Source organism: Dama dama, chromosome 18 (genome assembly GCF_033118175.1).
Source record: "Dama dama isolate Ldn47 chromosome 18, ASM3311817v1, whole genome shotgun sequence".
NCBI lineage: Eukaryota > Metazoa > Chordata > Mammalia > Artiodactyla > Cervidae > Dama > Dama dama.
Window position 1 is genome coordinate 77,172,426 of NC_083698.1, and position 25,466 is coordinate 77,197,891.

Consider the following 25,466-nt stretch of genomic DNA (forward strand, 5'->3'; position numbering starts at 1 on the left):
GAATAGATTGGGAGCTTGGGATTGACATGTACACACTACTATATTTAAAATAGATAACTGGGGTTTTCCTTTTGGTCCAGTGGTTGGGACTTTGCCTTCCAATTCAGGGGGTGCATTGTCACCCCGCTTACTTAACTTATATGCAGAGTATATCATGAGAAACGCCGGGCTGGATGAAGCACAAGCTGAAATCAAGATTGCCAGGAGAAATATCAATAACCTCAGATATGCAGATGACACCACCCTTATGGCAGAAAGTGAAGAAGAACTAAAGAGCCTCTTGATGAAAGTGAAAGAGGAGAGTGAAAAAGCTGGCTCAAAGCTCAACATTCAGAAAACTAAGATCATGGTATCCAGTCCCATCACTTCATGGGAAATAGATGGGGAGACAGTGAACACAGTGGCAGATTTTATTTTCTAGGGCTCCAAAATCACTGCTGATGGTGACTGCAGCCATGAAATTAATAGACGCTTACTCCTTGGAAGAAAGCTATGATCAACCTAGATAGCATATTAAAAAGCAAAGACATTACTTTGCCAACAAAGGTCCATCTAGTCAAAGCTTTGGTTTTTCCAATAGTCATGTATGAATATGAGAGTTAGACTATAAAGAAAGCTGAGTGCAGAAGAATTGATGTTTTTGAATGGTGGTGTTGGAGCAGACTCTTGAGAGTCCCTTGGACTGCAAGGAGATCCAACCAGTCCATCCTAAAGGAGATCAGTCCTGAGTGTTCATTGGAAGGACTGATGTTGAAGCTGAAATTCCAATACTTTGGCCATCTGATGCAAAGAGCTGACTCATTGGAAAAGACCCTGATGCTGGGAAAGATTGAAGGTGGGAGAAGGGGACAACAGAGGATGAGATGGTTGGATAGCATCACCGACTCAATGGACATGAGTTTGAGTAAACTCCGGGAGTTGGTGATGGACAGGGAGGCCTGGCATGCTGTAGTCCACAGCGTCACAAGGAGTTGGACACAACTGAGCTACTGAACTGAACTGAACTCAGGGGGTGCAGGTTCAATCCCTGGTCGGGAAGCTGGGATCCAACAAGCCTCATAGCCAAAAAAACAAAACATAAAACACAGGCAATGTTGCAGCAAATTCAAAAGAGACTTTTAAAATGGTCCACATAAAAAAAAAAATCTTTAAAAAAATAAATTAAATATAAAAATATATATGTATATTAATTAATTAATTAATTAAATATAATAGACAGGGACTTCCCTGGTGGTCAAGTGGCTAAGACTCCACATTCCCAATGCAGGGAGCCCAGGTTTGATCCCTGGGCAAGGAACTAGATCCCACATGCTGCAACTAAGAGTTCACATGCTGCAACTAAGACCCAGTGCAACCAAATAAATAAATATTTTAAATATTATTTAAAAATAGATAACCAAGAAAAACTTACTATAAATTCATATATATATATATACATGTTGTGTCACTTCAGTTGTGTCCAACTCTTTTATGACCCTATGTGCTGTAGCCTGCCAGGCTCCTCTGTCCATGGGATTCGCCAGGCAAGAATACTGGAGGGGGTTGCCATGCCTTCCTCCAGGGGATCTTCCTGACCCAGGGATTGAACCAACATTCTTAAGTCTCCTGCACTGGCAGGCAGGTTCTTTACCACTAGTGCCATGTGGGAAGACTCTCTCTATAGATAGATAGATAGATAGATAGATAGATAGATAGATAGATAGATAGATAGATAGATAGATATACACATACAAAAAAAAAAAATAATAAAAGTACCCACTGTAGTTTTGAATTAAGAGGTCACTGGAGAAGGGGAACCCTCTTCCACTATTGGTGGGAATGCATACTAGGACAGCCACTATGGAGAACAGTGTGAAGATTCCTTAAAAAACTGAAAATAGAACTGCCATACGACCTAGCAATCCCACTGCTGGGCATACACACCAAGGAAACCAGACATGAAAAAGACATGTGTACCCCATGTACCCCAAACAACACAGCACTGTTCACAATAGCTAGGACATGGAAGCAACCTAGATGTCTATCGGCAGAAGAATGGATTAGAAAGTTGTGGTACATATACACAATAGAATATTATTCACCTATTAAAAAGAACGCATTTGAATCAGTTCTAATGAGGTGGATGAAACTGGAGCCTATTATACCGAGTGAAGTAAGTCAGAAAGGAAAACACCAATACAGTATATTAACACATAGATATGGAATTTCGAAAGATGGGGACAATGACCCTACATGTGAGACAGCAAAAGAGACACAGATATAAAGAACAGACTTTTGGAATCTGTGGGAGAAGGTGAGGGTGGGATGATTTGAGAGAATAGCATTGAAACATGTACATTACTATATGTGAAATAGATGACCAATGCAAGTTCAATGCATGAAGCAGGGCTCTGAAAGCCGGTGCACTGGGACAACCCAGAGGGATGGGATGTGGAGGGAGGTGGGAGGGGGGTTCAGGATGGGGGACACAGGCACCCCTATGGCTGATTCATGTCAGTGTAGGGCAAAAGCCACAACAATATTATAAAGTAATTAGCCTCCAATTAAAATAAATCAATTAATTTTTTAAAAAGAGGTCACTGGTAACCTTCCCAAGTGCAATTTCATTGGTGAGGTGCCTATGGAGACCAGAATTCAACAGATGGAGGAAAGAAACAAATAGTATCTCTCATTACTTAAATGAGTGATTCCAAAACCAAGTACATCATCAGAACCACTCAGAAGGCTTTTTAAGAATACAAGTATACAAGTAACACCACCCCAGGTTTCTGTTTCATTAGGTCTAAGACATGGGAATATATGTATTAGAGTTCTCTAAGCAATTCTAAAGACTTCAAGTATACAGAAAAATAAGTATCAGTAGACCCAAATCTGAAAATCCTTAATTCAATCAGGCTCTGTAAGTCTCGTAGAATTGCATCCCATAGAACTGTCATGAAAAGTTTCTCAACATCTCTTACCCTTCAGGACAAGAATTATGATTTACTAGCATAAATATAAACTTTATTACAAGTTCAAAGTTCTTTTCCAGTGACTATGACTGTAGGCCATAGACTGTAGTATTTATTATTTTTGCACTTGCTTATTCTCAATATATGCGTTTCCCTGGTGGCTCAGATGGTAAAGAATCTGCCTGCAATGCAGGAGACGTGGATTCAATCACTGAACCAGGAAGATCCTCTGGAGAAGGGAAAGGCTACCCATGTTAGTATTCTTGCCTGGAAAATTTCATGGACAGAGTAGTCTGGAGGGCTATAGTCCATGGGTTTGCAAAGAGTTGGACACGACTGAGCGACTAACACTTTTCACTTTCAAACCCTCAATATATAAAAGGAATGTCTAAAGAGGACTAAAAGTACATTTGATTCTACCTAAAGTTATTGTTTTTACACAGACTTAAGTATTAATCCTTGTAATAGTTCAGAACTCTTCATGATTTATGTTCAGATGTCTTCTCTTTAACTATGCAGTTAAAGACAGAAATTAAACATTTTTTTCTCAAAAGTCAATGTGGAAACTATTCTTCAGTTACAACTAAACAGGGTTATGTTTCTAGACTGCCAGTCCAAGGGGTAACATGAGTGAGAAGAAAGTGCTTCAGAACAAAGACTGACTGAGCTAAACTTATTTCCCTTTATTTCCTCAAAGCTGCACATTGCCATTTAGGGATCTCTTTATGTTCCTCCTTTATAGGCAGTTCAGTTCAGTCCAGTTGCTCAGTCATTTCCAACTCTTTGCAACCCCATGGACTGCAGCATGCCAGGCCTCCCTGTCCATCACCAACTCCAAGAGATTACTCAAACTCATGTCCATTGAGTCAGTGATGCCATCCAACCATCTCATCCTCTGTCATCCCCTTCTCCTCCCTCCCTCAATCTTTCCCAGCATCAGAGTCTTCTCAAATCGGTCAGTTCTTCACATCAGGTGGCCAAAGTACTGGAGTTTCAGCTTCAGCATCAGTCCTTCCAATGAATAGGATGGACTGGTTGGATCTCCTTGCAGTCCAAGGGACTCTCAAGAGTCTGCTCCAACACCATAGTACAAAAACATCAATTCTTCAGCACTCAGCTTTCTTTAGAGTCCAACTCTCACCTCTATAAACGACTACTGGAAACACCATAGCTTTGGCTAGGTGGACATTTGTTGCCAAAGTAATGTCTCTACTATTTAACATGCTTTCTAGCTTCTTGTTTTCTCCACAGGAATCAGCCAGGGAAATGGCCGGGGAGTTTCAGGAAACCCAGGCGCTGTTGCCTCAGCAGAACCCGGGCTGACGAGGCAGGGCAACAGGTTAAACCAGAGCAGTTCCGCGCGGGGTGGGCAGGCCATGGCGTCCGGTAGTAACTGGCTGTCTGGCATGAATGTCGTGCTGGTGATGGCCTACGGGAGCCTGGTGTTTGTACTGCTATTTATTTTTGTGAAGAGGCAAATCATGCGCTTTGCAATGAAATCCCAAAGGAGACCTCATGTCCCTGTGGGACACAATGCCCCCAAGGACTTAAAAGAGGAGATTGATATCCGACTGTCCAAGATTCAGGATATCTAGTGTGAACCTCAGCTTCTCGCAGATGATGATGCAAGACTGCTACAGCTGGAAACCCAGGGAAATCAAAATTGCTACAACTACCTATACAGGATGAAAGCTCTGGATGCTATCCATGCCTCTGAGATCCCATTTCATGCTGAAGGCCGGCATCCCCTTTCCTTAATGGGCAAGAATTTCCACTCCTACGTGCTAGATCTTCGAAACACTAGCACTCCTTTCAAGGGTGTGCGCAAGGCCCTCGCTGATACCCTGCTTGATGGCTATGAGACAGCCCGCTATGGGACAGGGGTCTTTGGCCTGAGTGAGTACCTGCGCTATCAGGAGGCCCTGAGTGAGCTGGCCACAGTGGTCAAAGCACGAAGTGGGAGCTCTCAGCGACAGCACCAGTCAGCAGCCAAAGACCTAACCCAGTCTCCTGAAGTCTCCCCAACAACCATCCAGGTGACATACCTCCCCTCCAGTCAGAAAAGTAAACGTGCCAAGCACTTCCTCGAATTGAAGAGCTTTAAGGACAACTCTAACACACTGGAGAGTACTCTGTGATGGAGCTGAAGGCCTCTCACTGTTGATGGAGCCAGACAGACTGCAGTGTGCTTGCCGGGTGGCCCTCACTCAAGTCATCTGGTTCAGCCCAGCTCTGGATCAGCTGAAGCTCTGGTTGTGTTCAGAGCTCTTAAGATTTCATGCCTAGAGGATCATTCTCCCACCCTCTCTTATGGCCAGTTTCAGAACATCAGTTAAGACTTTATTTTCCCTTGGTATGACTTTTCTCTAGAGTTGAATTAGATGTTTTTCTCAATATTTCTGTCAAAGCTTCCTTAAAAATCCTCACTTGGTTTTTTGATCATGGTTCAGTCCTTTTCCAGACTATAAATTACCCCAAGGGTGACGGGGCTTGGTTTCTTGTCTTCTGTACACAGTTGAATGGGAGCCATTTGGCTTGAGACATCTAAGAGTTGATTGGTGGAAATGGCATACAGAATGGTAGGGAAATGGGTGGAGGCCATGAGTGGTACCTAGAACAACTTACCCTGGTGTTCCACTTAAACCAGAATGTTAATGGGAACATTAATACAACTTCTCTAACATGCAAGGATCTGCCTTCCACTTTCATTGTGTACTGTCATGAATAAGTTGAAAAAGGAATGTTTTAACATCTGATATAATCCCATCACTCCTTATTTGTGGGACTGTGTGAAAGAATAGACCAATATCCTGATCTGACTTTACAAACCATTTAATGAATAATTTAAAAAATAAACCATACGATTCATAAAAAAAAACATGCTTTCTAGGTTGGTCGTAATTTTTATTCCACGGAGCAAGCATCTTTTAATTGCATGACTGCAATCACCATCTGCAGTGATTTTGGAGCCCCCAAAAATAGTCTCTCACTGTTTCTATTGTTTCCCCGTCTATTTGTCATGAAGTGATGGGACCAGATGCCACACTCTTAGTTTTTTGAATGTTGAGTTTTAAGCCAACTTTTTCACTCTCCTCTTTCACTTTCATCAAGAGGCTCTTTAGTTCTTCTTTGCTTTCTGCCATAAGGGTGGTATCATCTGCATATCTGAGGTTATTGATATTTCTCGTGGCAATCTTGATTCCAGCTGGTGCTTCATCCAGCCCAGCGTTTCTCATGATGTACTCTGCATATAAATTAAATAACCAGGGTGACAATATACAGCCTTGACGTACTCCTTTTTCGATTTGGAACCAGTCTGTTGTTCCATGTCCAGTTCCAACTGTTGCTTCCTGACCTGCATACAAATTTCTCAGGAGGCAGGTCAGGTGGTCTGGTATTCCCATCTCTTTCAGAATTTTCCACAGTTTGTTGTGATCCACACAGTCAAAGGCTTTGGCATAGTCAATAAAGCAGAAGTAGATGTTTTTCTGGAACTCTCTTGCTTTTTCGATGATCCAATAGATGTTGGCAATTTGACCTCTGGTTCCTCTGCCTTTTCTAAATCCAGCTTGTACATCTGGAAGTTCACGGTTCACATACTATTGAAGCCTGCCTTGGAGAATTTTGGGCATTACTTTATTAGCGTGTGAGATGAGTGCAATTGTGCAGTAGTTTGAGCATTCTTTGGTGTTTCCTTTCTTGGGATTAGAATGAAAACTGACCTTTTCCAGTCCTATGGCCACTGCTGAGCTTTCCAAATTCGCTGGCATGTTGAATGCAGCACTTTCACAAAAAGATTTTCAAATCTTTTAGGATTCGAAATAGCTTAGCTGGAATCCCATCACCTCCACTAGCTTTGTTCATAGTGAAGCTTCCTAAGGCCCACTTGACTTCACATTCCATGATGCCTGGCTCTAAGTGAGTGATCAGATCATCATGATTATCTGGGTCATGAAGATCTTTTTGGTACAGTTCTTCTGTGTATTCTTGCCACCTCTTAATATCTTCTGCTTCTGTTAGGTCCATACCATTTCTGTCCTTTATTGTGTCCATCTTTGCATGAAATGTTCCCTTGGTATCTCTAATTTTCTTGAAGAGATCTCTAGTCTTTCCTATTCTATTGCTTTCCTCTATTTCTTTGCATTGATCACTGAGGAAGGCTTTCTCATCTCTCTTTGCTATTCTTTGGAACTTTGCATTCAGATGGGTATATCTTTCCTTTTCTCCTTTGCCTTTCACTTCTCTTCATTTCACAGCTATTTGTAAGGCCTACTCAGACAACCATTTTTCCTTTTTGCATTTCTTTTTCTTGGGGATGGTCTTGATCCCTGCCTCCTGTACAATGTCACGAACCTCCATCCATAGTTCTTCAGGCTCTCTGTCTATCAGATCTAATCCCTTGGATCTATTTCTCACTTCCACTGTATAATCATAAGAGATTTGATTTAAGTCATACCTGAATGGTCTAGTGGTTTTCCCTACTTTCTTTAAGTCTGAATTTGGCAATAAGGAGTTCATGATCTGAGTCACAGTCAGCTCATAGTCACTTTACCCTAATTTTACTTAGATAAAATTGCTTGAGTGCAGAGTATACACTGTGATTTGTCATGCAGTCCAATCTCCCAGGAAAGATACTAACTCAGAATTTAAGCTCCCAATAACTTCCCGTCAAAACTGTCTACAATACAAATAGTCATTCAAGACACTCTGCATCTTTCTTTTTACTATGTAAAAATTACAGTATCAATCAAACACTATATCCTTGACTACCCAATCTTTCCTACAAAAGAACTTTAGAAAAAGAAGGAAAAAATTCTACTATATTAGGTTCCAAAATAAACAGTACATAAAGACCCCAAAAGCTGAAAAATTCTTAACGGAGCATTTGGTCCAACTTCCTGCCTTTAGGCAGGTAAATTACTAAATCATCCAGGAAGATGCTTATCCCTCTCACCTTAAAGATCTCCAGAGAAAACAGAGCAGTTACTGAGTATCTAATACATGCCAGGCATGCACCAGACAGGGAAAAGGAGTTAGCATTATTTCCCAGGTGTTTGCCTACACATTATCCCACTTAATCTGAGTACATTTTCCAGGATGTGTGTTAGTACTCTCATTTTTACAAATGAAAAAAACAAGGCTCAGAAATGTTAAATGGAACTAGGATTTCAAGCCAGGAGAACATCTTTCCATTCCACCATGCTAACAGAAATTGCATAACCAGTTTCCTCACACATGACAATGTTCAATACCCTAATGGTCATAAAGCTCTTCTTCAGCTAACTAAAATGTCTTCTCTAATATGAGCTCATTTTCTTTTATTCCTTGTTCTGTAAATAATAATATTATCCCACATCCCCCAAAATATCAATAGATGAAAACAGTCCTCAAATCATTTCTTTGCCTTATCTATAGCAAACAAATCCAGTTCTACAGACATTCTCCCTGAAGAATTATTTTATACTCCTGGGATAATTTGGGCCATTCTTTTTAGGATTTTCTCTGATTGTAACACTTTTTCAAAGCATGATGACTCAAAATGAACACAATGCTCTCAAAAGTAACCATTTATTGAGATTTTAGAAAAAGATTTTTTTTCTTTCATAAGATTCAGAAAGCAAAAACATTAGGAAGAAACTTGTCTAAATGCTTTTTAATCATGTCAAGCTGAGGGGTTTTCAAGTATTTTCACCACATTTTTCCAGTCACAACCCAAAAGTTCTCTATTCATACTTTTTTTAGTATGAGGCTTGTATGAAGTGTTCTACTTGATAGAAAAGACTCCTTTTTCATTTAAGTATGTCCCTTCAGTTCAGTTCAGTCGCTCACCCGTGTCCGACTCTTTGCGACCCCATGAACCGCAGCACGCCAGGCCTCCCTGTCCATCATCAACTCCCAGAGTTTACTCAAACTCATGTTCATTGAGTCGGTGATGCCATCTAACCATCTCATGCTCTGTCGTCTCCTTCTCCTCCTGCCCTCAATCTTTCCCAACATCAGGGTCTTTTCAAATGAGTCAGCTCTTTGCATCAGGTGGCCAAAGTATTGGAGTTTCAGCTTCAACATCAGTCCTTCCAATGAACACCCAGGACTGATCTCCTTTAGGATGGACTGGTTGGATCTCTTTGCTGTCCAAGGGACTCTCAAGAGTCTTCTCCAGCACCACAGTCCAAAAGCATCAATTGTTCGGTGCTCAGTTTTCTTTATAGTCCAACTCTCACATCCATACATGACCACTGGAAAAACCATAGCCTCGACTAGATGGACCTTTGTTGACAAAGTTAATGTCACTGCTTTTTAATATGCTGTCTAGGTTGGTTGTAACTTTCCTTCCAAGGAGTAAGCATCTTTTAATTTCATGGCTGCAATCACCATCTGCAGTGATTTTGGAGCCCCCCAAAAAACAAAGTCAGCCACTGTTTCCCCATCTATTTGCCATGAAGTGATGGGACCAGATGCCATGATCTTAGTTTTCTGAATGTTGAGCTTTAAGCCAACTTTTTCACTCTCCTCTTTCACTTTCATCAAGAGGCTCTTTAGTTCTTCTTTGCTTTCTGCCATAAGGGTGGTGTCATTTGCATATCTGAGGTTATTGATATTTCTCCCAGCAATCTTCATTCCAGCTTGTGCTTCTTCCAGCCTGCTGTTTCTTACGATGTACTCTGCATATAAGATAAATAAGCAGAGTGACAATATCCCTTAAAGGACCATAAAAGGGATCCAGAATGCCATGGTTGTTGCTACATGTATCAACCTCTTACTATCAAACTGAAGTTGAATCTTTAAAGATTCCAAATTCATATATAACAAATAATCAATAAGCACCAACTCTGTAGTGATCTGCATTATACCATAGGGATACAAAGAAATATCTCTAAGCACCAACCAAATGAAACCAAACCAAAAGGATAAATCAATAAGCAGCAACTGCGTAGTGGATCTGTGTTATGCCCCAGGGATACAAAAGTAAGTATCCCAAAGACACTCGCCCTGAATTAAGGCACTTACATTCTAAAGTCAGACAGACAGACAGATATACAATTAGCAACAGAATGAAAATTACATACGACCATCAAGAAAGATGCTAACAGTAAGTATCTTCCAGCTAAGAAAATTTAAAAGAAGCAAATATTATCCACGGACAATATTTCAAAACAAAGATCCCAATCTATACTCCCTTTCTATGTTGGTATTCATGTATACATAAATGTCCTTTTTGTCCTACAACATTTAAATAAACTGTTTATATTTACTTTTCTCTTTCTAGTTTTTTAAAAATAAAGATTTTTTTTTCACATTTCTCTGGAATGTTTCCAATTTGTTGACATTTCTAAGGCATCTTTGGTGCTTATAAACCAACTCAGTATTATAGTTCCAAGCATACCAGTGCTATATATAGATGAGCTATAATAAACTTCTTGCTCTGCCATGTGAAACAAGGGACCCAGTTCAACATGATACTGACAATATCAGAGAATGGACAGAAAGAAACAAGTTGATTAAATAAAATGTTAAACAAAAATAATTTACTCATATTTTGATTGCGTTTACTGGACAGTTTAAAAAGATAGGAATAATAACAGCCTCTATAACAAGGACTATTGACCATTAAGAATCCTCACTCCCAACCAGACATAAGTGCTGAGCTTCCTTACCCTGATAAAGGGAAGACACCTACCTCCTCACTCCTTAATCCCTGTAATCCCAACAAGAAATTTTCTAGATGAGAAAACCTTCCCAGATTGTCATGATCAAAAGAAAACATCAGAGGAAAATGAGATTGCAAAAAAGAAAAAATGCACAAACCTACAGATTGTAAACAGATAATTCAGCCTCCTATTTTTTAACTGTTTCATGGAGTCAAGCAAAAATAAACTGCTTCTTACCTAATCCTCCCTCTATTGTTCTTTTCAATTTGTAGATGAATTCAAACTGAAGGATATCTCTATTGCTATTCTCTTTCAGACTTTAAAGTAAACAGTTGATTTTTATCATATGAAAGCTCATCAATCACTAAACATAAATGTGTTAAATTTCTGAAGAACTTTCTAGAAAAAAGAGAAGATAAATTTTTCTAGGTCATTTGAATTACAAAAAAAGAGACAGAGATAGAGAATAAAACTGACATCTTAAATGATATGAGATTACATGACCCCTTACAGAATAAAGAAATTTTTAGCAAACAGATAATTCAGAATAAGATATAATACTTCTAAAATGTATGCTTTCTCTGAAAGAAAAAAAAAAAACTTAAACTAAATAAGGGAGGCTTCTTCTCTCGCAAGAAATATAGGTTATTTCTTGAAAAACTGGTATTGTTAGTATGGGGGCAGGAAGACATGTGTGTGAAATCTCTTACTAGGACATTGCTTTAGAAAAAAAAGTTTTAGAGAAATTTGAGGATTTTTGCATTCTTATGTAAATTTCACAGAGAAATTTCTTTCTCTGGGCTTCCTTCCATTTAGGAGCCAAATGTGAGAAAAGCAAAGCAGAATTACACTGCGATAAGTTCTATGGAATAATAGCTGAACATTCAAATAAGCTTCAATAATAAATATCAGCAGTATTAATATCAGTCACTGGAATTGAGTTTCTTTTCCATTTTGGAAAACTGGTACATTTTGGAAAATTGGCAGTATTACTAAAGTTAAATATACACCTAACCTGTAACCCATCTGTTCCACTATGAGGCATATATACCCAAGGGAAATGAGTGTGTATTCAAAATAGACAAAAACTGGAAACAGCTCAAATATTCATTTTCAGAACAATGGATACATTGTGGTATAATCATACAACAGAATACTAGACCATCACTGATACACACAACAATCTAGTGAACCTCAAAAAATTTGTGTTGGACAAAATAAGCCAGACACTAAAAAGCATATACTACAGAATTCTATCTGTTCAAGTCCAAAATAGGTAAAACTAGTCTACAGCAGTAGAAGTCAAAATAGTGGTTACCTCTAGGAGGAGGTGGTATTGTTTGGGAAGAGATATGAGGGAACTCTCTGGAGTGATGGAAATATGCTGTATCTTGAACTGGGTGGTATTTATCCTGGTGTATATATTTGTAAAACATCACTGAACCATACCTTTAAGATTTTACATTTTGTTATATATAAGGTATACTTCACTTTTTATGAGCTTTAAAAACCATTAAAGATGGGCAACTACTTGGCTACAAAAAGAATGAAATGCCATTTGCAGCAATATGGATAGACCCAGAGATTATTGTATTAAGTAAGACAGAGGAAGACAAATATCATATGATATCACTGATATATGGAATCTAAAAAAAGAAAAATTATACAAATGAACTTATTTACAAAACAGAAATAGACTCAAAGTCATAGAAAACAAACTTATGGTTATGAAAGAAGATAACTGGGGGAAGGTAAATTAGGAGACTGGAATAAACATACACACACTAATATATATATATATATATATAAAATAGGTAAACAAGTTACTATCATTACAGTACAGGGAACTATATCCAATATCTTGTAATAACCTACAGTGGAAAAGAACCCAAAAAATAATATATATATATATACAATAATATACATATACACACACACACACACACACACACACACACACACACACACACATACACAGCTTAGACAGTAAAGAATTCGCCTGCAAGGCAGGAGACCCAGGTCCGATCCCTGGGGTGGGAACATCCCCTGGAGAAGGAACTGGCAGCCTGTAGTCTTGCCTGAAGAATCTCATGGCAGAGAACCCTGGCGGGCTACAGTCCATGGGGTCAAAAAGAGTCGGACACAACTGAGTGACTAACACTTTCTTTCATTTGTCACTTTACTATACAGCTGAAATTAGCACAACATTGGAAATTAACTATACTTCAATTTTTAAAATGGTAAAATTTTAAATGATTGAACAGTGCTTTTACACCTAGAGAGTATTATGCTAAACAAAATAAGTCAGATAGAAAAAGACAAATACTGTATGACTTCACTCAATTGTGGAAACTAAAAAACAAAACAAATGAACAAACACAGTTAAATAGAAACAGAGTTATAGATATAGGGAACAAACAAGTGACTGCCAGAGAGAAGGAGGCTGGGTAGAAGAGAGAAATAGATGAGGGAGATTAAGAGGTACAAACTTCAAGTTACAAAATAAATGAGTCATAGGTATGAAATGTACCGTGTGGGGAACAAAGTTAATAATTATATAATACTGCTGTTTTGTAACAGATAACAACTAGATTTAACAAGGGGATCATTTTGAAATGTATACAAATACTGAATCATTATGGTGCACCCCAGAAACTAACATAGCGTTGTAAATCAATCAAAAAAAAGAGATCGGATTGTAGACACCAGAGGCAGCAGCTGTGACGAGTGGGAGCTGGATGAAGGCAGTCTAATGGTAGAAACTTTCAGTTATAAGGTACATATGTAGTAGGGATGTAGCATACAACATGATAGAGATAATTAACACTGTTGTACCATATATATGAATGTTGTTAAGACAGTAAATCCTAAGAGTACTCATCCCACAGAAAAAAAAATTTTCTATTTCTTTAATGCTGTATCTGTATGAGACAATAGCTCACTAAATCTATTGTGGTCATCATTTCATCACGTATTTAAGTCAAATCATTATGCCGTACACCTTAAACACTGCTGTATGTTAATTATATCTCCAAAACCTGAGAGAAAATTTGAGAAAGTATACTACCAACTGTGTTTTTTAAAAGATGGGAGACTATTGTGTTTGTTTTTGAATAGAACACCTCTGAAAGCGTGCAAAAGAAAAGTGATAACGTTGATTCTCTCTGAGGAGAAGCAGGTGAATTGAGGACAGAGGGAAGGAGATTTACATTTTAGACTCAGATAGAGTGACAAAGACAAGTCACTATGCTACATGATGTTCCACTTGAAAGTGAAAGTGTTAGTGACACAGTCATGCCTGACTGCTTGCGACCCCATGGACCGCAGCCTGCCAGGCTCCTCTGTCCATGGAATTCTCTAGGCAACAATACTGGAGTAGGTAGACATTCCTTCTCCAGGGGATCCTCCAAGCTTAATTTTATGTAATTTTCTATCATTTTTTAACTTTTCCATGAGTATATATCTAATCTAGTCAACCAAACTGTTACTTACAGAGTAACATTAAATTATTTCTGGTATCTAAAACAACACTACACACAGATGGTCAATACATCTTTTTCATTGATTGATGTAATTCTTGATGTTTAAATGTATCATAATGTATAGGTGAATTATTACTTAGAAAATGTATTGTGTGAAAGTTACTCAGTCATGTTCGACTCTTTGTGACCCCATGGACTGCCAGGGGTTCTCTGTCCATGGAATTCTCCAGGCCAGAATACTGGAGTGGGTAGCCGTTCCCTTCTCCAGGGCATCTTTCCAATCCAGGGGTCGAACCCAGGTCTCCTGCAGGCGGATTCTTTACCGTCTAAGCCACCAGGGAACATGCACTACCTATGTCTTTGGTATTTTCATTCAGTGTGTTCACACTTTTTTTTTTTACTTTATTTAATGGCATGTTTAATTTCTCCCAGGAGTCCATTTTCTTTGATCAAACTATTCACATTTTGGTCATCTATATACTTTAGGGGAACTTCCCAACCCATCATCATGGAGAAGAGTGTTATAAAGTCAAATAATTCTTTCACATCAGAATCAATGCATATAACAGACACAACTACACCCAAAGCGTTAAATAACAAATTTGAAAATAAACAACCATTTACAATATTCCAGAGGGAAAAAAGAAACACTCCGCTATGTATATAGGTCAAATGAAAGTTGCTGTTTTCCAGTCACTCAGTCATGTCCAACTCTCTGTGACCCCAGGGAGTGTAGCACACCAGGCTCCTCTGTCCCCTTGGACATCCGCAGACTGATCTAGTCAGCCATTCTACTTCACACAGGATATTCCAAGGTCACACAAAGGTGCCTTTACTAAGCTTGAGTAATACAATGCATATGGAAAATGTGTTCACCACTTGATCTATTGCTTCTTGCTAATAAGACTGTTATTTTCCAAGGGACCATATTGACATTTAGCACCAAGTACATTCAACACTTCCATTTTTAAAGGCATTCACTTTCCATGGTTTCTTTCTAAAATTGACTCATGTTTAAGCCTATGGGGTCAGTAAAGATGAAAAATCCTTTGGAATAAGTAGGGGAAAAATTATGACTATTCTAAAGAAAGATACTTACCTCGGGTCCTGTGATATGCATTAGACCAGAAACAGCAGAGGCAATAGCATCATAACCAGCTCGCTGAGACAGTGGACCTGTCTGACCATACCCTAAGACAACAAGAATAAATATATTCAGCACCACCCAGGAAGAGCAATACTATAATGTGTTCTGTGCTAAGTCACTTCAGTCGTGTCCGACTCTGTGCGATCCTATGGACTGTAGCCCTCCAGGGTCCTCTGTCCATGGGATTCTCCAAGCAAGAATACTGGAGTGGGTGGCAATGACCTCCTCCAGGGGATCTTGCCAACCCAGGGATCAAACACGCATCTCTTATGTCTCCTGCACTGGGAAGCAAGTTGTTAACCACTAGCACCACCTGGAAGTCCAATAGTACTATAGGGTGTTAAAAGCATTTGTACCCAGAAATTCTGCAGCGTTTTGTTGTATTAAACCTACACTATCCTTTGAAGGAGGCAGTAAAAATTTAATTACGGTGTTACACCACAGACGGTTGCAAACTTGTAACTTGTGGGCCAGATTCTCCTTGTATGAATGTTTTGTCTGGCCTGAAGAGTGTTTTGAAAAGTTTTTACTTAGTTTCCAACATTTAAAGATCAGGAAATAGCACATAAAATACAAATTTCTGGCTTTACCTGAAAAAAAAAAAACAGAAAATATGCTCAAACCTAGGCTCAGATCCTCACATGGCAATAACCAATAACCACGTTCTTCCCTTTGCACAGGGCATAAATTCTCCAGTTTGCCCCGATTTCCACCCCTCCTTAATCCTCTATGGTTTAGTCTGATTCAGTCAACAACCAATAGGTATTTGCTACTCTTTTTCTATACCAAACAATATGCAAAATAAAACAAAAGGGTATCTCCTTAGGTTTTATTTACAAGTTTTCTCAAGTATTCAAAGAAAATACAAATGAAAATTTTAAGTTTAAGTAAGTAAGTATTAGTTGCTTAGTAGTGTCCAACTCTTTGCAATCCTATAGACTGCAGCCCACCAGGCTCCTCTGTCCATGGAATTCTCCGGGCCAGACGACTGGAGTAGTAGCCACTCCCTTCTCCAGGGGATCTTCCCGACACAGGGATCGAATCCAGGTCTCTCACACTGCAGGCAGACTCTTTACTGTCTGAGCCACTGCTTGTAATGTGGGAGACCTGGGTTCAATCCCTGGCTTAGGAAGTTCCCCTGGAGGTGGGTTGCCATACCCAAAATTTGAACAATAAGAGAATTAATATATCTCCTGACAGTGCTCTTTAGCATTACAAACAGAAGAGAAAGCTATCACCTTTTCTCTGCCATCAGCAAAAATTAGAAGAACAGAAAACATATTTTATCCTGCTCTCCTCAGTCCTGGGCTCACTGTTGGATAATATAAGGAGCTACATGAATCTGTCTCCAAATTCCATATATTTTGCTTGCTCCTCCAGCAACCTGGAACACCCTCTTCCTATTTCATTCCTATATATCTACATACCTCACATCCTCCAACTCTAAACAGAAATGTGTCCTTACCAGAGAGGTCTTCTCTGGAGAACTTTTATGAGAGATCACTCTCACTTCTCACTCTTAATCCCCCTTTCATGATTGTATTTGACCTTATACCTTTTATCACCACAAGATACATAATAAAGTTTAGTTATTTATTTTCTGTATCCTCCCTACTCAAAGGTATGCTCAAGAGATTTTTTTTCTTTTTTTTCTTTTTCTATTTAATTCACCACAGTATTGCCAACATCTAGAATATAATTTAGTAATGGTTACCAAATGAATAAATGAATGAGTACTGGTTATAAAAAAGTTATCTTTTAAGAAAGAAACAAATTAATTACTACAGAAACTAAAGAGGCTTTTTCCTCTGTTTGGTTTTGGACCAAAATGATGACACAGGAGGCCATTTTCTTCCTCCCGTGCACACAGTGAATGTACAGTTACACACAGAACACTTCTCTCTGAGAGGAATTTGGGAATTGAGAAACTAGAGAAATCTACTAGAATGACTCCTACACATGGGGTAACACAGAAAATATCCATAAAAGGCTGAGACACTCTCACCATTAACCTCGCTCCAGGCACAGCACCATACAATTAGGCGGAAACTCCAGACTCCTAGTGTCTCCCTAAGGAACAAATACAGGCACCACATCAAGTGTCCCAGCTTTTAAGGCTCCTCCTGAGGAACAGTTCCCTAAAACTCCTATCTCTGACAGCCAGAATTTGTGAGTCCTACAGGACTATGGCAAACAAAGAAGCTAATTACAGGCTCGTGAACATTAACCACAGCTATGCCCCACAGGTCCCAAGACTGGAGAGGCAGCAAAAATGGCCATCTCCCAGTCCTCCCCTAGAAAGGCTTTATTTTCTTTTTTTTCCCTTGGTTTTTATTTATTTATTTATTTATTTATTTTTTGAAATTCCAAGGGATTTTATTTTATTTTTTATTTATTTTTTTTTTCTTAGTGGTTTTTGCCATACATTGACATGAATCAGCCATGGATTTACATGTGTTCCCCATCCCGATCCCCCCTCCCTCCTCCCTCACCATCCCATCCCTCTGGGTCTTCCCAGTGCACCAGCCCTGAGCACTTGTCTCATGCATCCAACCTGGGCTGGTGATCTGTTTCACCCTTCATGGTATACTTGTTTCAATGCTGTTCTCTCAGAACATCCCACTCTCACCTTCTCCCAAAGAGTCTAAAAGTCTGTTCTGTATATCTGTGTCTCTTTTTCTGCTTTGCTTATAGGGTTATCGCTAAATCCCATATATATGTTAGTATACTGTATTAGTGTTTATCTTTCTGGCCTGCTTCACACTATATAATGGGCTCCAGTTTCATCCATCTCATTAGAACTGATTCAAATGAATTCTTTTTAACGGCTGAGTAATATTCCATGGTGTATATGTACCACAGCTTCCTTATCCATTCATCTGCTGATGGGCATCTAGCTTGCTTCCATGTCCTGGCTATTATAAACAGTGCTGCGATGAACATTGGGGTGCACGTGTCTCTTTCAGATCTGGTTTCCTCAGTGTGTATGCCCAGGAGTGGGATTGCTGGGTCACATGGCAGTTCTATTTCCAGTTTTTTAAGGAATCTCCACACTGTTCTCGATTGCAGGAAAAAAAACTATTAAAAATTCAAACATATGGAGGCTAAATAACATGCTTCTGAATAACCAACAAATCAAAGAAAGGCTTTAACTGCATACTTTACAAGCTGCTGCCTAAGGATCCTGACACTAACTAAAGTCTAACTGACCCTACCTAATTGACATCTAACTGGAAGCTGAAGGAATCAGTGGGCACTCACCACCTTCTCCATGCAGCTCACTCCCACAGTAAAATCAGGTCACCATCATCTCTCTAGAAGGAGTTTCTAGAGAGATGGGGCACATGTCTTGTGCCCCAACTTTGCAGATACTGCCTGGGAGATGGGCCGCCAGATCACCTGGTTCCGACTACCAACAGCGCCTGCAGTTAATAAATCAAACTGGACTATAGCAAAGAAATAAGCAGCTTTCTAATGGGCTCAGGAATACCCTTCCCCCCAACCACAGCTATCTACCCAGATTCAGTACAAAGGGAGAAGACAGATACACCAAACTCCCAGTTTCTCCCCAGAAACTGCTTGACAGCATATGTTCCCAATTGTTGCCTGAGGGTCTGGCTTCTAATCAGCCTGTATCTAGGCCTCACAACAGTCATTACCTTTGGAATGCTGACGGGTCTTCTCATATCCTTAACTACTAAAAGGCACGAAATAAAGACAGTGGCTTGAACAATCACAAAGGTTTGCAAGGCAACCACGAATTCAGGCGGGGTTAATACACAGGATTCATCTCCTACGCAAGACTAATCTGCCAAGACTGAAAGAGGCGCTGTTTTAACTAATGCATGAAAACCAATACAAGCATTCAAGGAAAATGAAGAAATATGGGAAAATGTTCCAAACAAGAGAACAAGTAAAGTCTCCAGAAACCAATCTTAATGAAACATACAAAAGTCATTTATCTGGCAAAGAGTTCAAAATAATGCTCAGAAGGATGCTCACAGAGGTCAGGAAAGCAATGCATGAGCAAAGGAAGATTTTTCTACAGAGATTGACAATGTTAAAAAGTACCAAAAGAGAGTAGAGAATAAAGGATAAAAGGATAAAATAACTAAACTGAAAAATTCAATAGAAAGGTCCAACAGCAGACTAGCTCAACTGAAAATACGAGTGAATTAGGAGACAGAGTAGTGGAATACAACAAAGCAATGAAGCAAAAAGAAAAAAAAAAAAGACTAAAAAAGAAGTGAAGATAGCTTAAGAGACTTACAAGGCACTGAAAATGGGTCAATATACACGTTATAAGAATCCTAGAAAGGGAGTCAGTTCAGTCAGTTCCGTCACGCAGTCGTGTCGGACTCTCTTCGACCCCATGAACTGCAGCACTCCAGGCCTCCCTGTCCATCACCAACTCCCAGAGCTTGCTCAAACTCCTGTCCATCAAGTCGGTGATGCTATCCAACCATCTCATCCTCTGCCGTCCCCTAGGAGAAGAGGAGGGCTTTATTCAAAGAAAAGTGTAGGAGGGGAGAACTTTATTCGAAGAAATAATAGGAAAGAATTGAGAGTAAGATGAGAAGGCAGAGACAGAGGATGAGATGATTAGATGGTATCATTGACTCAATGGACCTGAGTTTGAGCAAACTCTGGGAGATAGTGAAGGACATGGAAGCCTGGCATGCTGCAGTTCAAGGGGTCACAAAGAGCTGGACATGACTTAGCAACTGAACAACGACAATGACTGAAAACTTCCCTAACCTTGGGGGGAAAAACCAAACATCCAAATCTAGGCAGTCCAAGGAGTACCAAGTATAATTAAATTGTCAAAAGTTGAAGACAAAGAACAATAAAAACAACAACAGAAAAGCAACTTGTTACTTACAAGGGAACCCTCATATGACTATCAGTGGATTCTACCTTGCAGATCAGAAGGCAGTGGGATGAGATATTCAAAGTACTGAAAGGAAAAAAAAAAAAAAAAGATTGCCAAACAAGAATACTCTACTCAAAAAAAAGTCCTTCAGAAATGAGAGAGAGATAAAGAATTTCCAGATAAATAAAAGCTGAAGGAATTTATCACCACTATACTGTTCTTACAAGGTATGTTAAAGGGATTTCTTCAAGTTGAAACAAAAGGATGCTAATTAGCAACATTAAAACATGAAAGTATAAAACTCACTGATAAAAGTAAATATATGTTAAATTCAGAATGCTCTAATATTATAATAATGGTGAGTAAATCACTTATAACTGGTATAAAGATTAAAATTAAAAGTATTAAGCCCACCTATAGCTACAAGAATTTGTTAATGATACATAATAATAAAAAGATGTAAATCGTGACATCAAAACATTAAATGCTAGAGAAAAGTGAAAATGTAAAACCTTTTTATACATTTGAAGTCAAGTTTCTATCAGCTTAAAATAGATTATTATAGCTTTCAGATGTTTTCTGTAAGCCTCATGCAAAATTCCATTGTAGATACACAAAAGAGAAGCAGATACACAAAAGAGTAATCTAAACATATCACTACAGAAAATCATCAAATCACAAAGGAAGGAAACAAGAGTGAAAGAAAGGAACAAAGAAATTATAAAACAACTGGAAAACAATTAACAAAATGGAAATAGTAAGGCCATTGTTGTTGTTTAGTCACTAAATTGTGTCTGACTCTTTTGCAACCCCATGGACTGTAGCCTGCCTGGCTCCTCTGTCTCTGGTACTTCCCAGGCAAGAACACTGGAGTAGATTGCCATTTCCTTCTCCAGGGAATCTTTACAACCCAGAGATCAAACCTGCATTTCCTGCACTGAAGGCAGATTCTTTACCTCTGAGCCTCCAGGGCTTCCCAATGGAAGCCATAACTATCAAAAATTACTTTAAATGTACATGGGCTAAATTTTCCAGTCAAAAAACACAAGAGTGGTTGAATGGATAAAATGAACAAGACTCAAATATGCTGCTTACAATACAGCTTTAAGGACACAGACCGAAAGTGAAGGCATGGAAAAAGGCACTCTATGCAAATAAAAACTAGAAGAAAGTAAACTTATCTATACTTATCAGCTAAGGCAGGCTTTAGGACAAAGACAAGAGAAAAAGAAGGTTATTTTATAGTGATAGAGGGTCAGTCCAACAAGAGGATATAATATATGCAAATATTTATGCACCCAACATACAAGCACCTAGACATATAAAGCAAAGATTAATAAACCTGAAGGGAGAAATAGACAGCAAAGAAATGCAAAAAGATAAAATGGTTGTCTGAGGAGGCCTTACAAATAGCTGAGAAAAGAAAAGAAGCGAAAAGCAAAGGAGAAAAGGAAAGATCTACCCATCTGAATGCAGAGTTCCAGAGAATAGCAAGGAGAGATAAGGAAGCTTTTTAAAGTGAACATGCAAAGAAATAGAGGAAGACAATAGAATGGGAAAGATCAGAGATCTGTTCAAGAAAATTAGAGATATCAAGGTAACTTTTCATGCAAAGATAGGCACAATAAAGGACAGAAATGGTATGGACCTAACAGAAGCAGAAGATATTAAGAAGAGGTGGCAAGAATACACAGAACTAAACAAAAAAGATCTTAAAGACCCAGATAACCATGATGGTATGATCACTCACATAGAGCCAGACATCCTGGAGTGTGAAGTCAAGTCGGTCTTAGGAAGCATCACTACGAACAAAGCTAGTGGAGGTGTTGGAATTCCAATTGAGCTATTGAAAATCCTAAAAGATCATGCTGTGAAAGTGCTGCACTCAATATGCCAGCAAATTTGGAAAACTCAGCAGTGGCCACAGGACTGGAAAGGTCAGTTTTCATTCCAATCCCAAAGAAAGGCAATGCCAAAGAATGTTCAAACTACTGCACAATTGCACTCATTTCACATGCTAGCAAGGTGATGCTCAAAATCCTTCAAGCTAGGCTTCAACAGTACATGAACTAAGAAATTCCAGATATACAAGCTAGATTTAGAAAAGGCAGAGGAACCAGAAATCAAATTGTCAACATCCGTTGGATCACAGAACAAGCTAGAGAATTCCAAAAAACATCTACTGCTCCATTGACTACACTAAAGCTCTTGACTGTGTAGATCACAACAAACTGGAAAATTGTTCAAGAGATGGGAATACCAGACCAACTTACCTGCCTCTTGAGAAATCTGTATGCAGGTCAAGAAGCAACAATTAGAACCAGACATGGAACAATGGACCAGTTCCAAATTGGGAAAGGAGTACATCAAGGCTGTACACTGTCACCCTTTTTATTTAACTTATATGCAGAGTACATCAGGCAAAATACCAGGCTGATAAACTACAAGCTGGAATCAAGATTGTGGGGAGAAATATCTATAACATCAGATATGCAGATGACACTACCCTTATGACAGAAAGCAAGGAGGAACAAAAGAGTCTCTTGATGAGGGTGAAAAAGGAGAGTGAAAACCTGGCTTAAAACTCAGTATTCAAGACATGAATATCATGACATCTGTTCCCATCACTTCATGGCAAATAGATGAGGAAAAAATGGAAACAGTGACAAACTTTATTTTCTTGGGCTCCAAAATCACTGTGGACAGTGACTCCAGCCATGAAATTAAAAGACACTTGCTGCTTGGAAAAAAAGCAATGACAAACCTAGACAGCATGTTAAAAAGCAGAGACATCACTTTGCCCACAAAAGTCCATCCAGTCAAAGCTGTGGTTTTTCCAGTAGTCATGTATGGAGGTGAGAGCTGAACAACAAGAAAGGCTGAGTGCCAAAGAACTGATGCCTTCAAACTGTGGTGCTGAAGAAGACTCTTGAGAGTCCCTTGGACAGCAAAGAGATCAAACCAGTAAATCTGAAAGGAAATCAGTCCCAAATATTCACTGGAAGGACTCATGCTGAAACTGAAGTTCCAATACTTTGGCCATCTGATGTGAAGAGCGACTCATTGGAAAAGACCTGGATGCCAGGAAAGACTGAAGGCAGGAGGAGAAGAGGACGACAGAGGACGAGATGGTGGATAGCATCACCGACTCAATGGACGTGAGTTTGAGCAAACTCTGAGAGAAGACAGGGAAGCCTGACGTGCTGCAATCCACAGAATCACAGAGTCGGACACGAGTGAGTGACTGAACAACAGTAACAGTGCGTTGCAGGCACGCTAAGTCGCTTCAGTCGTGTCTGACTCTTCGCGACCCCATTGACTATAGCCCTCCAGGCTCCTCTGTCCATGGGATTCTCCAGCCAAGAACACTGGAATGGGTTGCTGTGCCCTCTTCCAGGGGATCTTCCTGACCCAGGGAGCAAACTGGTGTCTCTTAGGTCTCCTTCACTGGCAGGCAGGTTCTTTACCACTAGCGCCACCTGGGAAGCCCCACAGTAACAGTAGGATACTTTAAAACCCCACTTTCAACAACAGCTTGATCATCTAAACAGAAAATACTGAATTTAAACTACATATTAATCCTAATGGGTTTAACAGACATTTACATAATATTCATCCATCAGCAGTAAAATACACATTCTTCTCAAGCAACACAGGGAACTTTCTCAGAATAAATCATATGTGGGCCACAAAACAAGACTTAAACTTTAAGACTGAAGTCATACAAAACATATTTTCTGACCACAGTGACAGGAAACTAGAAATCAATTACAAGAAGAAAAATAGAAAATTCACAAATAGATATAGATTAAACCTATTACTACACAAGCAATGTGTGTAGTATCAAAGAATAAATTAAAACATAAATCAAAAAATTATTTGAGACAAATAAAAATGGGAATACAATCTACCAAAATTATGGGATGCAGCAAATATAGTTCTAAGGGTAAAGTTCACCTGGTAAATTCCTACATAAAGAAACAAAAATGATCTCAAAAAGAAATAAGAATGATCTCAAATAAACAACCTAACTTCAAACATCAAGTAACCAGAAAAACAGGACCAAATGAAGCTCAAAGTTAGAAGAGGGAAGAAAATATCAATGAACAGTGAATAAATAAATCTAAGAGGGACTAAAAAAGACAATAGAAAAGATCAGTGAACCTAAGAGCTGGTTCTTTGAAAAGGTGAACAAAATTGACAAACTTTTAGACTCACCAAAAAAAGAGAGTAAGAATTCAAATAGATTAAATCAGAAAGGAGAGAGGAGATGTTACAGCTGACACCACAGAAATACAAAGAGTCATGAGAGACTACTATGGAAAGGTGTATACAAACAAATTAGACAACCTAGGGGAAAGGATAGATCTCTAGAAATTCCAGGACTGAATCATGAAGAAACAGAAAGTCTGAATAGACCAATTACTGGCAAGGAGATGAAATCAGTAATCCAAAACCTCCAACAAACAAATGTCCAAGACTAGAGGTTTCAATGGTGAATTCTACCAAATGTTTAAAGAATTGATATTTCAGGGCAGCTGGTTGACAGCTATAAAGGGCATCCTGGACCAGACCTGGACACAGTGGTTTTTCAACCACCAGTATCCTCGGCATAGAGCAGGCCTCCAGGAGCAGAGAGAAGCTTCACCTAAGGCAGGAACACGATGTGCTGGTGAACCCCCTGTTATCTCAACAGGAAGTCAAGAGAAGCAATTGGTTTCAGTCCACTCTAGGTAGGGAATATCAGGAGCCAGGAACCCCAATGCCTCAAACGGGACAAAAAGAAGGCTCTCATCATCAGCACAACTCTAAATGAAGTCTTCTAAATAAGGCCTGCAGGAAAAACTGCTCAGAGAAACAGTTTGCTAAGTAAAAGGCACCATAATACTTGCCTTGTGATACAAATTCTCTTGTTCAGCTTACAACAAGGAGGAGGCACAAATATCCTAATTACTTTAAATTACAACTTCCAGACATTTCTATTAAAAAGAAATATAAATAGTTACTCTCACAGAAGCAGCATGGCATAGTGAATAAGAGGATGAGTTCCAAGAGTGAAAAAAGTCTGGATTCAAATCAAGGCTCTGCGAAGTACTGAACCCTCAACAATTCATGCAATCTCCCTGAGTTTCAGTTTCCATAGTATTCACATTTATCTCATAGATATATTGTGCAAGTGGACACGCTAAGTCGCTTCAGTCATATCTGACTCTCTGTGACCCCATGGACTGCAGCCCACCAGGCGCCTCTGTCCATGGGATTCTCCAGGCAAGAGATTAGTCCAGGCAAGAATACGAGAGTGGGTTGCCATGCCCTCCTCCAGGGGATCTTCCCGACCCAGGGATCGAACCCACATTTCTTACA

At 39.2% G+C, this 25,466-nt stretch overlaps 2 protein-coding genes across 6 annotated transcripts in view; one reads left to right on the plus strand and one right to left on the minus strand.

Moving 5' to 3' along the window:
* SUGCT (succinyl-CoA:glutarate-CoA transferase) overlaps nt 1-25,466 on the minus strand; it is a 971,520-nt gene that overhangs the window by 887,569 nt on the left and 58,485 nt on the right. For all 5 annotated transcript variants that reach the window (XM_061165661.1, XM_061165659.1, XM_061165660.1 and 2 more), the window contains exon 7: nt 15,182-15,273. In XM_061165661.1, the coding sequence (XP_061021644.1) occupies nt 15,182-15,273 (92 nt within the window). The remainder of the gene's footprint in view (nt 1-15,181; nt 15,274-25,466) is intronic.
* LOC133072851 (protein C1orf43 homolog) lies at nt 4,328-5,245 on the plus strand. The gene is given in 1 exon segment (XM_061166382.1): nt 4,328-5,245. A coding segment is annotated over 1 exon segment (762 nt). The 3' UTR covers nt 5,090-5,245.